The sequence below is a fragment of the Siniperca chuatsi genome, linkage group LG7, assembly GCF_020085105.1.
Source record: "Siniperca chuatsi isolate FFG_IHB_CAS linkage group LG7, ASM2008510v1, whole genome shotgun sequence".
NCBI classification, from domain to species: Eukaryota; Metazoa; Chordata; class Actinopteri; order Centrarchiformes; family Sinipercidae; genus Siniperca; species Siniperca chuatsi.
This window is the reverse complement of record NC_058048.1, coordinates 21,241,432-21,257,296: the sequence shown is the minus strand read 5'-3', so window position 1 is coordinate 21,257,296 and position 15,865 is coordinate 21,241,432. Positions and strand designations below refer to the sequence as shown.

At 39.4% G+C, this 15,865-nt stretch overlaps 1 protein-coding gene across 3 annotated transcripts in view; it reads left to right on the top strand.

The window, feature by feature from the left end:
* The window catches only part of cadm1b (cell adhesion molecule 1b), a 136,934-nt gene that overhangs the window by 102,962 nt on the left and 18,107 nt on the right, over positions 1-15,865 (top strand). For all 3 annotated transcript variants that reach the window (XM_044202557.1, XM_044202556.1, XM_044202555.1), the window contains 5 exons: positions 1,281-1,433; positions 3,047-3,184; positions 9,152-9,310; positions 11,590-11,686; positions 11,969-12,141. In XM_044202557.1, coding sequence (XP_044058492.1) covers positions 1,281-1,433; positions 3,047-3,184; positions 9,152-9,310; positions 11,590-11,686; positions 11,969-12,141 — 720 coding nt within the window. The remainder of the gene's footprint in view (positions 1-1,280; positions 1,434-3,046; positions 3,185-9,151; positions 9,311-11,589; positions 11,687-11,968; positions 12,142-15,865) is intronic.

Sequence of the window (15,865 nt, the reverse complement as noted above, 5' to 3'; positions counted from 1 at the left end):
CTATGAGAGTAAACTGAATATCTGTGGGTTTTGGACTTTGACTGACAAAACAAGCATCTGTGACGTTTTTGTTTTCACCATTTTCTGATATTTTATAGACCAAATGATTAATCGAGAAAACAATCAGCAGATTAATCTCTTGTGAAAATAATTGTTAGTTGCCGCCCTAACATGTAGACGTGTTTTGGTGAAAATATATGCCTAAACACCGACTAACAAATACTAGATACAGTGCACCCTCCATGCTCTTATGTAAGCAGTCAGCCAGTTATGAAACTGCCTTGTATAAACTATATTCACCATCTCAGAAGTGAAGGGTTTCCCTCCCTAGCAGGTGCTTCGACTCTCAAAGTGCATCAGTGTCATTGTTTCCCTTTGAGGAAAGACTTCCAAAGAGCTCTCAAATTATATCGGGGGATGTGGTTTCATGTTGACACTGCCCCGAGACCTTGGGTAATGATCATGATGCTAAGTGTAAAGCCTGAAGGGAATAACAAACTCCCCACGCTTAAAATAGGGGCTGAATAGAGTTTGTTAGCTCGACAGATGCAGAGAGGACTTGATAAAGAAGGCAGGTCAAAACATCAAAAGGGCTCCCAATCAAATCAACCAAAGCTGTTTATGTAAAAGAGGGCTCATGGATGAGGGCTGACCCAAATGAAAAGCAGAGTAAAAACTCTGGGGGAGATGGCTAACCTAGTTTGACGACATTAAAAGAAAATTCAGCCAATCTATACCGGCATTAGTATTCAGATTTCTGGCTACTTTTGATTTAGAGTTTCAGGCATCCAACCCTCTACCCCTCTACCTCTGCTCTGTGATTTAATTCATTATGTATGTTTGAATGCCTCTCCCTTTTCTGGAATATGTGAGTTTGATGCATCCATCCATGACTAGCAGTAGCCCATTTTAAGAGTTCCTAGCTTGTTAGGAGTCCTCATGAGCACTCTTCACACTTCCTGTCTTTGCGAGTGCTCTGTGGACTGTAAAGCTACTTTATAAATCAACTTGTATGAATCATTTTGAAACTCACTTTTCTTTTACTCAATTAAGGAGAAAGCCCACAAAAGGGCAGCACCCTCTCCACCTCCTATCTCTGTCTCATTTTCTCCTTGCGACTCCTTTGTCTCCCTCCATTCCCTCTCTCATTCTCACCCCTCTTATGTTCTCATTTTCCCTACTTCCCTCTTCCTTCTTCCTTCTCACTCCATGTCTCACGTTCCTCTCATGTCCCTGTACTCTGTATCCTCACTGTCTCTGTCTCACATGTATCCCCTCAGCTCTGAAGGACAGCCGGTTCCAGCTGGTGAATTTCTCTGACAACGAACTGCGGGTGTCTCTGTCCAATGTGTCACTCTCCGATGAGGGACGCTATGTGTGCCAGCTCTACACAGATCCTCCTCAGGAAGCCTACGCAGACATCACTGTCCTGGGTAGGTGTGAGGGTGCATGTGTGAACCTCACACACACACACACACACACACACACACACACACACACACACACACACACACACACACACACACACACTTTTATTGTATTTCGCTCCATTGTAGATAGTGAATATGAAATAATAGTAATCTTTGATCCTGTTATCTTTAGCAACTGAAACAAAATGCCAGCCAATTAGGCTCTCGCGGTGCTCAACAGCATAACGAAAAGGAGCAGATGCTGAAACTGATGGCTCAGACCACGTTGGTTTTGGCAGCTGTGTTGACTCTGTGAATCCCGGTGAATGTTGACTTGGCTGCTCCAAACGATTCCCTATTGAGAGTCAGCTGTGCCACACTTTGATGCTTTGGAGTGAAATTACTCTAGTTAAGCTTTATTATACATGCAGACATCCTGGGGGATTGAAAGGAATTAAAAGCACTTTAAAGTAATTACTCTAGTTGTACAATTGAAACCTAGCTGCAGTATTTCTGAACCGAGGGCTGCATTGAAGAGTCCTTGAAATAAACACCCTGCTGACTTTTTGCTTTCAAGTAACTGGAGTTCAGCAAGTTTGCTGGGATGACTAATACAAGGGACGAGGGACAACTGTGCCTTATGCTATTTTGTGTATACCCATGTAACCATGTGATCACATAAACTTATATAACTTTGGCATAGACTTTTGGGTAACACTTTATAATAAGGGTACAAAAAACATGCTTAAAGGTCCAGTGTGTAGGATTTAGTGGCATCTAGCGTTGAAATTGCAGTTTGCAACCATGCAACATGGCGGCCTCCGTGTAAGGGGACCTGCTCCCTATGTAGATAAAAACGGCTCATTCTAAGGTAACGAAAAAGCACAACGATTCTTATTTTCAGGTGATTCAACACTAATGAAAACATACTTAAATACTATAAATGTTATATTCCATTTCTGCCAATAGCTCCTCCTACACGTTACACACTGGACCTTTAAGTAATGCATAACTCATGATGATTTAAGGCATGCTAAGTTGCATGTTAGCATGCTGACATCAGCATTTAGCTCAAAGCACCGCTGTACCTAAGTACAGCCTCACAGAGCTGCTTGCATGGCTGTAGACTCTTAGTCTTGTTAGCTCACAGTTACTTCATGCATTAATTTATGCCGCCAACTTTGCTAGAATCCAGTTACATAGAAAAGGACATCTCAGACCCATGCAGATCAGTCTCTCTGAAAGCAGAACAGCACCATGTTCTCATATAAATATGAAGTTGTTTTTCATCAAACTAGTAGTAAGATGCAAACATCTACATGTTGTTGCATGAGACAACAGTCCTTGTTTATGTCTCATTTACAAGCTAGGTGACCTGCTTGTGAGTATGAACAGGTACTGTTCTGCTTTCAGAGAGGCTGATCAAATGCATGCTTCTGAAATAACTTTATGTACCTGGATTCCACCTAATTTGTTGGCATATAAATGAATGTATGCAGTAACTGTGACATTCATTCAAGTGTTAACAATTTGCACAAACTCATTGTGATTTGATAATTTCTTAAACATGTGTTTTGTTACCCCTATTATTAAGTGTTACCAAATGTTGTGTGTCTCTGACTGTTACTGTGGGTCAGTCCCGCCAGGCAGCCCAATCATCGAGAGCCGCGAGGACCTGGTCAGCGAGGGGAATGAGACAGAGCTCACCTGCACAGCCATAGGCAGCAAGCCAGCTGCCTCTATCAGATGGATGAAAGGGGAGGAAGAACTGACAGGTCAGTAGAATAACAGCCTCCCCCATTTTGCTTCACATGCTCCAGGCCTGTCCACTTCCCTACAAGTCCTGGTCTCTGGAGGCGCTTCCTCTGTGAACAAAATGTAGTTCTCCTCTAAAACATTAACGTGTGTTGTACTCATTACAGTATGTTAGTGACATGTATAGAAAGTACCACATAAGATAATCATGCCTGACACATACAGCTGGAGGAGAGCAGTACATTCTTTCTTTCTTTCTCTTTCTCTCTCTCTTTTTATTTTTATTTTTTTTACCAGTGTGTAAAATCCCCTGTCCATATGCCTGGGCTGCTTGCTCAGTTACAGTATGTAATGATCAAACTATGCACGCACAACTGCAAGAGCTGCAATCCAGGCTTGTGTTGTGTTTCTCATAAATTTTACAAAACATTTGCCTTAAAGGCATTTTCATACTGTAATTTTCATTTCAGAGATGCTTGTTTGGATTTAAAATAGCTTAAATATTTACTGCATACATTTAGTTACACCTCGACTGCTGATGGATTTTTATGTTTTTAACACTAGACAGCCTTACTTTAAACAATCTAAACATAGTAAACATGTTTATGGGCTCATATCTGCACATTTTATCTTATGTCAGTGCCTTCGGCCGGCTGTAGGCTGTTGCAGAGAGGAGTATATAATCTGGGGTGGTGAAAAATCCTTATTACCTCTCAGTTATGATTAGGGGTCATCAATTATTCATTAGATACTTATTGTACAGCAAAGGGGGGATATTCGTTTTAGTCATATTGTATTTACACAGAGTGGATATCTCTGGGCTTGTTGTCAAATTATATATGTATTAGAATGGAGAGGATTCATTTTGCTTGTTGAGAGATGAAATATTTAGACAACAGTGAATCTGAAGCTAAATGCCATCTGTGCCTCCAGTGTTCCCTACAGGAGTCGAAGTCAATTTCTGTTTATGAGTTGTCAAGTTTTGTGTAGGGGAGGGAGAGACAGCAGGATGGTTAGATCAGCGAAATGCCACTGACATGCTGAGCAAAGCTAATCCATAGTGGCAGTGGATACATAAAGAGAGCCAGAGAGTCACGTCCTCCTGTACCCCAGGAAACACAAATCACTAGTCATTATGGACGTGCTAAACAATTCATTAGCTCCTGCACATATTGAGATTAAAAGGCACACATCACACTGGGTTTTATAGAATCTCTGTGATCATGTTTGTCTTACGTCTGTGTGCAAGCAAGACAGCTGTAATGGCAAGAAAGAAATCTGCCGGCTAATTTAAACACACTTTCAAATTGGCTGAATTGGTTTTGGAACTATTTATTATGCTGGCAGGTAAGGGACTGATGGGCTCTGGCCTGAGAGAGAGACTCAACACACAAGGTGGCAAAATGCTTGTTAGCATAAATGACAGCTGCAATATTATTTAAATGTAGTGGAGCATTAGCTGCTACTGCTGCTAAAGTACAGGAGGAGATTTGTTCAAGATGGACAGATGGATTTCAATTATGTGTTTTAAACAGACACGTTTGTATGTGATCATGTGAAACTGCATGCAGGAGATTTAATCAGATATTTGAAAAGTTAGTAGACCTTGATTTTTATTTTTAAATTTAATTAGAAATATTTCGTTTTTATTTGGTGGAAACAGCTTCAAATGTCATGCTTTTTACATGCATTTTTAAAAGACGCACTCCACCATTAAAGCTGCCATTTCAAATTCAGCTTTGAAAGATTTTGGATAATGACAACAATCAGTATTCAATAAAAAAAAAAATGATGTTGAGAATCTCTTAGTAGATTAAATAAAGGCTTTATTCACTTTTTAACTTGTTTTTTAACTGTATATGTCTGAATAGAGCATAGTTTTGCTATGCTTGAGCATAGTTTTATTCTTGACCTTGGGGACTCACTATTTGTGAATAAATATTCTAAACTCATGGCTCACTTACTCACGTTTTCCTGTGCTTTTAACAGTATCTCACACTCTTCCTCAGTGAAATCGCTGTGCGATACAAGATAAGATAGAACATTGTCCCGAGGGAAATTTTTGTATAGCAGTCGCAGTACAAAGAAGGAAAGTGTGCAATATATAGAGTGCAAATATAAACAAAATATAAGAACAAAGATAGGGTTGAAAGCTGCAGAGAAATCAAGTAAGTGAATGTTAATTTTAGAATATTTTATCACATTATAAGAGCTGCTTTTGTAACAGGTAAATAAATCAGTAAGGTCAGTTTTTTAAAAGTAATATTTTACCACTTGTCTAATAAGGCGCCCTTTATAGAGAGTAGTATAATGCTGTAATTCATGGGTTCATTAATAGTTAGTAAATCATTTACTAGCCAATAATAAGAACAACTTTATGGTCGTCAGGTTGTGAAAAATCCTCCTCCAGCATGACACACTAGCTCTTTAATTCATTAAGATTTTCCACAATCTTGCAACCCAAAAGTTGTTCTTATTCATGGTTTATAACTGATCTGTAAACGATTAGCAAATTATTTATTAACTATTAATAAAGCCATTAATTACAGTGTATAAACCTCCTTGTTTATTAATATTCACCTGTGTAATTGTAATTGTTATCCCGTACAGATGTAGTGTGTAGAGTAAGTTTAGCATCTATATTTTCTTAATTGTAGCCTGCTTTACTAATTATAATACCAGTGCTACATTACTGTCTAAGCAATGTTCAAACAGCTTAATCAGTGGCTGCTTTTCAACGTGTTGGCAGGCAGAAGACTCGGGTAAGAAACTGACTGAAAGAACATCTCACCCTGAGAAGAGGCTATGCTTGATTGCGCTGGGATTGATCAGTGGTTGATGCTCACAAGAGCGTTTGATTTGACATCTCTGCTGCAACACTCAAATCTCCTCTGCATTCAAATTCGAGTCCTTCCACGACCTGATCCACAGTTGTTTTCCTCATCTGGGTTTGGATGACACTGATAATTGACAAGCTTTGGTTGGCCTGTACAATGATAATGGCTGTCTGTATGAGTCTGATCTTTAAAACATGACTCAGTACTTTCAGAAGTTTGCCAACTGTTTTTCATATTAAAATTATTTTGTAAGAAGAATCATAACCAAAAATAATTGATATTAGAAGTCAAATTAAGGACTCTTTTTTCATGACAGTACTGAGACGAGCGCAAACAATGCTTTTTTTCTTGCCCTTGAAATGTGTTTTGCCTGTCCCTTTGGTATTTTGCGTGGTGCAGAGGTCAAATGAAAGGCACAGCATGATGGGACTTTCATGCAGACAGGGTAGTACTTGGCAGAGTGGTGCTATTTTGGTAAGAACTGTCTCTTTGACATTGCATAGAAGCAGCTCTGTTGAAGCAGCTGCCGTTGAGGGGAGTGCAATTATGACATGTCACATGAAACATAACCAAATCTAATCAATTTTTACTTTCATTGTGAAAATATTATTGTAGCCATCAAACACAGTCAATAACTGTACATCATGCAGGGAAAGCATAACTGGACTGTAACTCCACAAACATAAATTCAACTTTAAAAGTCACATATGTACCTCTTCTGTCCTCACTACAGTATGCGTGAAGGTGCAAAGCTAAACACACTTCCAATAAAGGTTGAAGACAGCGGATTGTAGTTTTTACTGGAAGCAATTGTGAAACTGTGAAAACAGCATTGGACCAACACATGATAGTGATTATAAATCATAAAAGTATGAGATTCTATAAACAAGAGTTAGACCAAAGGTATTATAAAAATTTGTTAGCACAATAACAAGGAAACTAGATTCACAACAGTATAACCTATAGACAAAGTATCACCAGTGAAAGATCAACATTACGTTCTCATAGGAAGCACAACACAGTAATTAATCTGGTAAAAGTTAGCCCAACTGTAATTCAACAGTTTCTTAGAATGTTATATTAGCAACACATTAGCCTCAGGCACCTAGTATAATGGCTAGCTTGGTTAGCAGCAAACTGATCATAAAAAACTAAATTCTACTAAATCAACAATCACAAAACAGCTGTAATAAAAGGAGATAATGCTCCAACAAGTGCATTTGGGGAGTAGATAAAAGATGTCTGTCAATATTTGCTTGGTCGGTCACAGATCTGACAAAATGGCGGATGTAACAATGTGAGTTCAACTGCTGTAGAACACTGCCAGTAGTGGTTGCTATAGCAACAGATTGTTCAACTGAATCCAAATCACCATTTTGTGATAATACGATTATATCACGTTATAATTATACAGTTTCTGTTGTCCGAATAAATTATTCTGAGCAAGCTGTGATTAAAAACTGACAAATTTAGTTATTAAAGTTTCTGTTTGACAGATATAAAGAATTTGGTCTCATTTGATGCATGACAGTGGAACACAGTTAATTGCTTTGAATATCAGTTTGATATTTTTTTTTTATGTGATTCTCTACACATTTGCCATATCATGATATATAGATATAGATTTAGGAAAATAACCATATTAGTGTTGTTATAATGATTTAGACAGCATTCAGCCTTACCACGTTTGCTCTGAGCCATCTTTTCCAGTAATGCAGCACTGTGATTGGTATGAGAAAAATAATTGTGACTGGCTGAGAGGATAATGACTCATCACCCTCCAAATCATACTCCACTACAACCAACTCTTTGGACGCACAGGGCAGGTGTGCTTGAAACGCCCTCATTGACCTTACAAATGTGACCTAGTGCAGTGCTTTAGTCTTTGTGATTGCATGATGACAATAGAGCTCTTAATGTGAAATCTGTTGTTATTTGGTGAGGAACAAGATGGCATTGTTCTGTGAGTGTTACCACTGATCACAGCACTCTGCTTTAACTAAAGATGGTTGGGATTAACTAATTTGCTGTGTCACATTAATGCCTGCAGAGCTTTTTAGAGTGAAGTCAAATCACTTAGATGTAGGCTTTAGTTAACAGCTCACAGGGGGCAAAGAAATGTATAACATTAGATGTAGATATACAGTATATATATATATATATACCTACAGTCCTGTAATGTCCTTACTCATTATGGGTTTCAACATTTTTAAATGTTAATGAATACCAGTCAGTACTGTTAAACATCTGATTAATTCTACAGCAAAATAGCAAGATAATCACAATTTCTAAATGAAAACCATTTATTTTTTATGCGTTCTCATCACACAGTTACACTTTTTATTCCTGCCGTTATTATCATTGTTTTACTGTTAGTACTTTCTTGCTCTTCTCTAATGGTCAGTGTGCTTTTCAAACAGCCTGTTCTCTCACCGCAGTTGGCAGAGTGGTCAAATTTAATGCCCCTCAAGCGCACTGACCGTTTACCGATCCCAGTACTTTAAATTTAATGTAGGCAGGTCTTAGGTTGGTGGGTGTGTGTTACACAGGGTTAATATCCATCAAGAGGCCACATATGTGTGTATTGGTGATCATCAACTGTGGAACAACAGTGTTTTGCCCTCCATGAGTCCAGCTGGGCTCCTCTGTGACAAGGCTGAAATGGAAGTGTGCTGCAGGTCAGAGTGGGGCTGTAATTATTTCCTCACTTCATTAAGTGCGAGTAAACCATCACACTCAGCACTGCAGCTAATGCGATGTCCCTGTAGCATTGTAATGCTCTCTAAATGAATGCCCCTCTGACAGCCCAGGGCCTTGTGGGCAGCAGATTACTGCAGGGTTAGCCCCAACAATGCTCAACCCTCAAGCTGCACAAGCATTCATTATCAGGCTTATATGACCCAGCCGCTCCTCGCTGCTCTCATCAGAATCGAAGGCCTCTGGCCTGTCTGAATCCTCTAAAGTCTCGTTTGGGCACCACATCACTGAATTATAAATTAAATGTAAATGCCATTCGAAAGCACTCCACTTTGACAGGTATTGTGCTCTTAAGAGCTATGACTATTTGCGTTGCTGCATGATTGGAAATTTGTTTTTGAGCTGCTTAGCTGTTAACTTTTCCCCCCTCTCTTGCTTGTGATGTTTTTCTAGGTGAGACAACAGTTGAGGAGATGTATGACAGGATGTTTACTGTCACCAGCCGGGTAAGATTTTCTGTCACCAAAGAGGATGATGGAGTGCCAGTGGACTGCATCATTGACCACCCAGCTGTAAAGGACCTCCTGGCTCAAAGATACTTAGAAGTGCTATGTGAGTGACCTAAAACTGTACTTTTTCATGCCTAGAACTACACCAAGGCCTCATAGTGCCAGAGATTTTCTCTAGCTTGGGCTACTTGAGGGCTTAACTACTTATTGGTGGAGCTGTGGCATTTGTTGGTATCATACTGCAGACACTTCTGATGATTCAAAGGTACCAACTGCTAACAATAACAATCACAATTTGTTAAAGTTATAAATAATAACAATATTCGGAAATTTAGACAACAGTCAACTTTGGAAAACTGACAAAAAAATTACTGTCAGAATAACCAAGAAACTACACAGCTAACATCTCAATAAGCAAGCAACACAGACAGGGTCCTTTAAAAGTCACTAGAAGCACATTAATGCTGTTTGGAGAGAGTCGAAATATACCTCATACCGGATTCAGACTACACGATATTTATGTCTGTTAATATGGTCACTGTGTCAGATTAGGCGATTACAGAGTAATAAATTCTTGCCGTGACTTGGCCTGGTGACATGACAAACTACACGTTGGTCCCTAACTAAACAGCTCGCCGTCTTTCACGACCTGCGTGATGTCATCGGGAAGGCAGGGCTAAGGATGAACTTCCGGGAACAAGAATGTAAACACACAATGGCGTCTGAAGTGGTGTGTGTGACACTGGTTGTCTTGTGTTCAAAAACGCCTAAAAAAAGAAAGACAAAATGACTGTGACCTCTGTTTCACAGATCCACGTCACCAACAACATCATTCTTCTTTTGCTTCGCCATGTTTACAGTTGTGCACGAAAGAGCGCTCTGTGCCCCTATTGGTCAACATCACAGAACACATCATGGAATTTGTCATATTAGGCGAGAGAAGGCAAAAAAATTCTGACACGCTTGTCTTTTTGTCGGGACATCGTGCATGGAATGCCATTTGCGCAACTAACATCTTAGAGATTACCCCTGAGTGAAGCCGCTCATACATATTCATGAGGAAGGTGGCATCAGTGATGTCAAACAACAACGCAAGGGAGCACGTTGTGCATCAATTACAGATGCAGGCGTCTAAGCACTCATTACAGGAACCTGTGTCCCTCTTTGGCCACAAGAGAAAAGCCATGTTAAGGCGTCAATTTTTGTTGTGTTAATAACAAATGAGGACTCGCACAAAAGAACATTTGTGATTTACATGAATCATTTCAAACGCTCGTCTCTGGGTCTGACCGAAAGTAAACATGGAGATTAACCACCTGGAGTTGCCATTATAGCTAACCGCATAGGGATCCACATCTATGTTTCCCTAACTCTCTACAATGGAGGTGGCGAGTGCAGAGTTAGTATGATCCATAGAGTCACAATGGCCACATTTATGGGAAATACGCCAGATTAAAATAAACTGGAGTTTCCCTTCAAAGAGTGGAGTTACACTAGATTTTGAAAGGAGGAAAACATTGCTTCATTGGCCTCTATGAGTTGAAAGGTATCGGTCTCTATAACCCAACATCATAGCTGGGTGTGGTCAGGTGTAGTCTGTTGTACTTCAACAGACTCACCTGACCTTGACCTCACCCAACTGTGGTGTAGAGTAGACAAGATGTGTGCAAGCAGCATTAGACTAGGTGCAGCTACTCTGTAAGATGCTTACGTGTTCCAGGTAGACTCTCAGTGTATCCTCTGACCACCAGATTATAGATGCACTGTATGTTTTTCACTGCCTGTCTGTAATCTATGGATCATGAAGTCTTGGTTTTCTAATCTTACAGCCTACTAGTGCCTTGGTTCATGGGATACAGTCACCACAAGGAAAAAAAACAAAAAAAACTTTTGCTCAGGTGTCAAATGATGTTTAGGTGTTCTTTAAATGGTGCATTGATTGAAGAGGTAATACAGGCAGCCTTACACTGTTAAACATCAAAGAAAGGTTAAGGTACCCTTTTGTAGTCTGTGTAGAATATTAATTTTTTTCAGGTAGACAACTGTTTTGTCTGACCTTTCAAGGAAAAAGAGAAAGCTTGACTGGAACCGCTTGACATTTTGGTAATCTTTGGCTAGCATTGATAAGAAAAAAATCATTTTGCTGTTAGGCACTGTAGACTGACTGGATGTCTACTGAGCACAGGATAATCATTTCATCCTCCTCTATGTTTCGCTTTTGGCAATTTTGCTTTCATTTTGAAGACGTTTTCTCTCTGGGCTTCACTTTAGAGTCCAATAATCATTTAAGTTCTACTTTGGCTGTAGGTGAGAGGAAAAAGGCAGTTTTGTGATAACTTATGACACTGGAGTATTGTAAATATTCATTTCTTTTCTTTCCAGATAAACCAGAAGTGAAGATTGTGGTGACATATCCTGAAGGTTTAACTAGAGAGGGTGACAATCTAGATTTGACATGTATCGCAGAAGGAAAACCACAGTGAGTATTCACGCAGATGGACGCACTTCAACACTTCAAAACACTGAAATTTCTGTTTAGTTTCCCTTATATCCCTTTTCTAACAGTCCGAGCACCCCCTTAACCTTCACATTTCATTATACCATTTAAATGTTACAGTTGTTTGCATGCTGTATAAAGCACATCATTAGACTGGGCCTGCCGATGGCCCTCCTCAGACAATCTCAGATTTGACCTTTATTTCAGATTTCTAGCGTGGATAGACAGCGCCTGAGTGATGTGTGTGGTATTTATGCTCTCCAGTCCCCATCAGATCAACTGGCTGAGAGTAGACGAGGATGTGCCACCTCACGCTGTGGTCACTGGCTCTGATCTCTACATCGAGAACCTCAACAAGTCCTACAACGGCACCTATCGCTGCGTGGCATCGAATGCTGTTGGAGAGGCCTACGATGACTACATCCTCTATGTATATGGTAGGTATTATGCTTCATTGCACCTGATGTGTAAATGCCTCCATCACTCTTATACACCAGCATTCAGTCTGTATTGCTGATATAGGAAGGTTTATAGACTTAACTGCCTACAGTAGCTTTGGCAGTCAGGGGATTGTATTGGAACTATAAGGATTTACTACAGCATTTGTGCAACAAACAGAATCACATTTCAAACATGTATGGATGTAAGCCATTATTGAGAGCAACAGGGAGCTTAAAATCACAGAAGGTGGCTGCAGAACTCTGAATTTATGTTGGAAGATTTGAGCTGCCACTGTACTATTAATGCATGATGAGTTTGAACCATACAGAGTAGAAAGGAATGGATAAAGTGGCTGTTGACTTTGGACTGGCATGTTAGAGACCCAGGAAGTGAGATTTTATATGGTAGATTTATATTTTTGAAGCAACAGTATGAGCGGCATAGTAGAAAATAAAAACAGCCTATATTGTCATATAATGTATGGTCATTCAGCAGACCCAGAAGAAGCCCAGAGCCTGAATACATGTCCAGTCACATTACACTTACTTCCTGTGAATATCTGCCCCCCAAATTCACTTGTTTCCAATTCAGCTTGTACAATTCAAGAATGTGTTTCCTGTTTCGGTGCAATCTCCTGGTCAGGTCCGGTGGCCTTTTCCATTGCTTCTCCCATTCTGTGGGAGAACAGTTTACTCTTCATTGTCAGGCCTTCCCCATTCATTGCCACTTTAAAAAAGAAAACTCAAAACTCCACTGATTCAGCGTTGCACTCCTATAACACTGTCAGACTCACGATGGACAGTTGAAAAGAAAAAGATCAAAATCAATGCACCAGAACCAGAGATATCGTCTTTTTTATTTCACTTATTCTTCTTCCTTGTCAAAACCTAACGACTACATTACCCACAACATGCAACATGAGTGCCGACAGTTTGGTCAGAGATTCAGGTATGTTGTGCTAGTAGCGGCTAACTCGGCCTTGAGCCGCTAGTCTAAAGCAGAGATGAGGAGCAGGCTACACAGGTCTGGTAAGCTCACTTCTTTCTAACGCCAAACCTCCAGAATTTTTTTTTCATTTTCAAACTTGTAGTGTTCAGCCCCAACTGATGATCACTTGAGGCAATTTATACCCAACTTTTTTCACATATGCAGTAGTACTCCCCCAAAACAGACGTTGATGTGTAAAATCTGTGGAGTTCCCATTTAAATCTCATTTTAAGACCAATCTTTTTACAACTGCATTTGAGTCCCCTGAATTTGAATTTGTAATATGACTATATGATTGTCTGTTACATGAATATGAATATTATGCATAAATTGACTTGAGGTCAGAGTTGACCTTAGCTCAACTTAAAAACACTAGAAACACTGATGTACTGTGTTTGAGGCTGATTTTGTTACCTTTGGACAGACCCAGGCTAACTGTTTCCAGTCTTTATGCTAATCTAAGATAACTGGCTGCTGGCTGTAGCTTCATATTTAACGGACAGATAAATGAGACAATTTCAAACTATTCCTTAACTAAACAAAGACATCATAAGACTGTTGACTATGACACCGCCATTGGCTATGACTATTAGGTCTCATAGGAGAAATTAAACTTCATATTTCTACGATAAAGATGGGCTTTAGTTCTGTTGACTTATACTGAAGTGGGTGGAATTTCAATGTGTTCTGCAGCCAACCAGTAAAGGGCAATAGAGGGACCAGCTCTCCCAGGACTTGACTTTAAATGCAGCGGACAGCTTGTTCCCCTTGGTTTGAACCTCTCTTCACTGAAGCTTCTTCTTCTTTTAACCTTGACATGGCCGTCAGTCATGACACACTAATAGCAATTTTTTGTTTTCCTTCTTTTCAACACATCATAATGCACAATACAATAATTAAAAGAGCACAAAATGAAGCCAAACACATAAAATAAAGAACATATACATAAAAAAATAAATTTAATAGACAGATACATAAAATTAGGGAGGCTATTGCCAGTGAATTCACTTGGCTGCAATCACACATAATATGAAAAACTTGTTTTACAAACAGCTCGACTGTTTAAAGGTGCACTGGGCATCTTTGCACTTGAATCCCCAAGAGGGAACAGCAGGAGGTAACTGTTTGAAGTTTTGAAAACGAAAAAGACTTCATAATTTTGAAATCGTGTAACGTGACGTCAGTGAAGTACACACTCCTCGGACCTTAATTTCCTATTTTTGGTGGCTGGCAGGGGTGATGAGGACGAGGGGAAAATACATTTGCAGCAGGTGCAGCCATTGTTGGTGAGTTTAGCTTTCTCTTCTTGGAGCGCTTGCTCCCTGCTGTTTAGAAGAGGATTCTGTATTTCGCTCCCAAGTTTCAATTTGTTTCTGCCTGTGTGCCAAGAACATTGCCTGCCAGTGACCAAACCTGAAACCAGGAATAAGGGTAAATCTTCTGTATAGACTCTCAAGTAATATGTACAAAAAATTTATTTATGCATCTCCAGTGTATAATATGTTAAAATTGACGTTTTTACTTGGTGGTTTGTAAGGCGTTATGTAATATTCAGTAATATTTCTTGATGTAAGGGTTAGATTAGGGTTTGCTTGTTCCTCAAACTGACTAAAATATTTATATCTAGTCTTTTGAATCATGGTAAATCCACAATGCTGTAACTGAGGGTCAGAACTTAAAGTCCCCCTCCAATCAAAAATGTGATTTACTTATTGTTACACTCAGATGTTTGAGCTTCACTGTGCAGAGTGATGTATGTGTAGAATTTGACACCAGAAGGCTGTTTTCACATTCATCTGCCGAAGGAGGAAGGTTTCTCTGTGCTCACCTTAAATCTGAGTTTTAGACCTGTACGCACGAGCATGATTTTGTGACATCACAACTAATTTGGAGCCAATCATGGGCCAGTATGCAACTTAAACAGGACGTGATGTGAAAATTGAAGCCTCCAGTGCACATACTGTGTACACTGAGAATGGACTTTACAGTGAAGTAGGAGACATCTTGGTCCAGGAGCAATATTTGCAAATTCTTAGAATCTGGATTATTTAATGAGTGATATGGAGTAAATGTAATTTAAAGAATTTTTAACTCATAGTATATTTATGTCTTCAAACATGTCTGGAGGGGATCTTTAGGATAAGCTAAATAAGTGTATCTCAGCATTACCCTCATACTTTATGCTTACTACTGTACATTATACACAACAAAACATATTTCCTGATGGGCATTAGAAACGCAAAAAAGATAACTTGGGAACACAAATTTCATTAATTATTATTATAATTATTACTATAGTTCTTTCTATTTATATGTTTTGCATCTTGTCCAGTTTTATTTGTATGGTCCCATGCCAATAACTTTCACACTTTTAGAACCCACTGGATTACAAAAACTGGTGTACTTTTTTTGTTGATAGTTTCAACCAGGTGTGAGGAGTCATACTGTTCAGAGAACAATGACATCAGCTATATGTTATTTAAATGAAACAGTCTGATCTGTCTGTACACCATTCAAACATTGTCACACCTGAAAGAGACAGGACAGCTCTGTCTCTGTTTAAAACATCCAAACCCTGGTGGGTGATGCCATGGTACAAAAGCATGTCATTACATCTGATTCATCACACACTGATGCAGATTGTTAGATTTGGCCACTGAAACCAACACTCATGTTTAAAGCTAACATGTGCCCAAAGCAGCGGGATCGGATGAGGAGAGGAGTTGAGGTGCT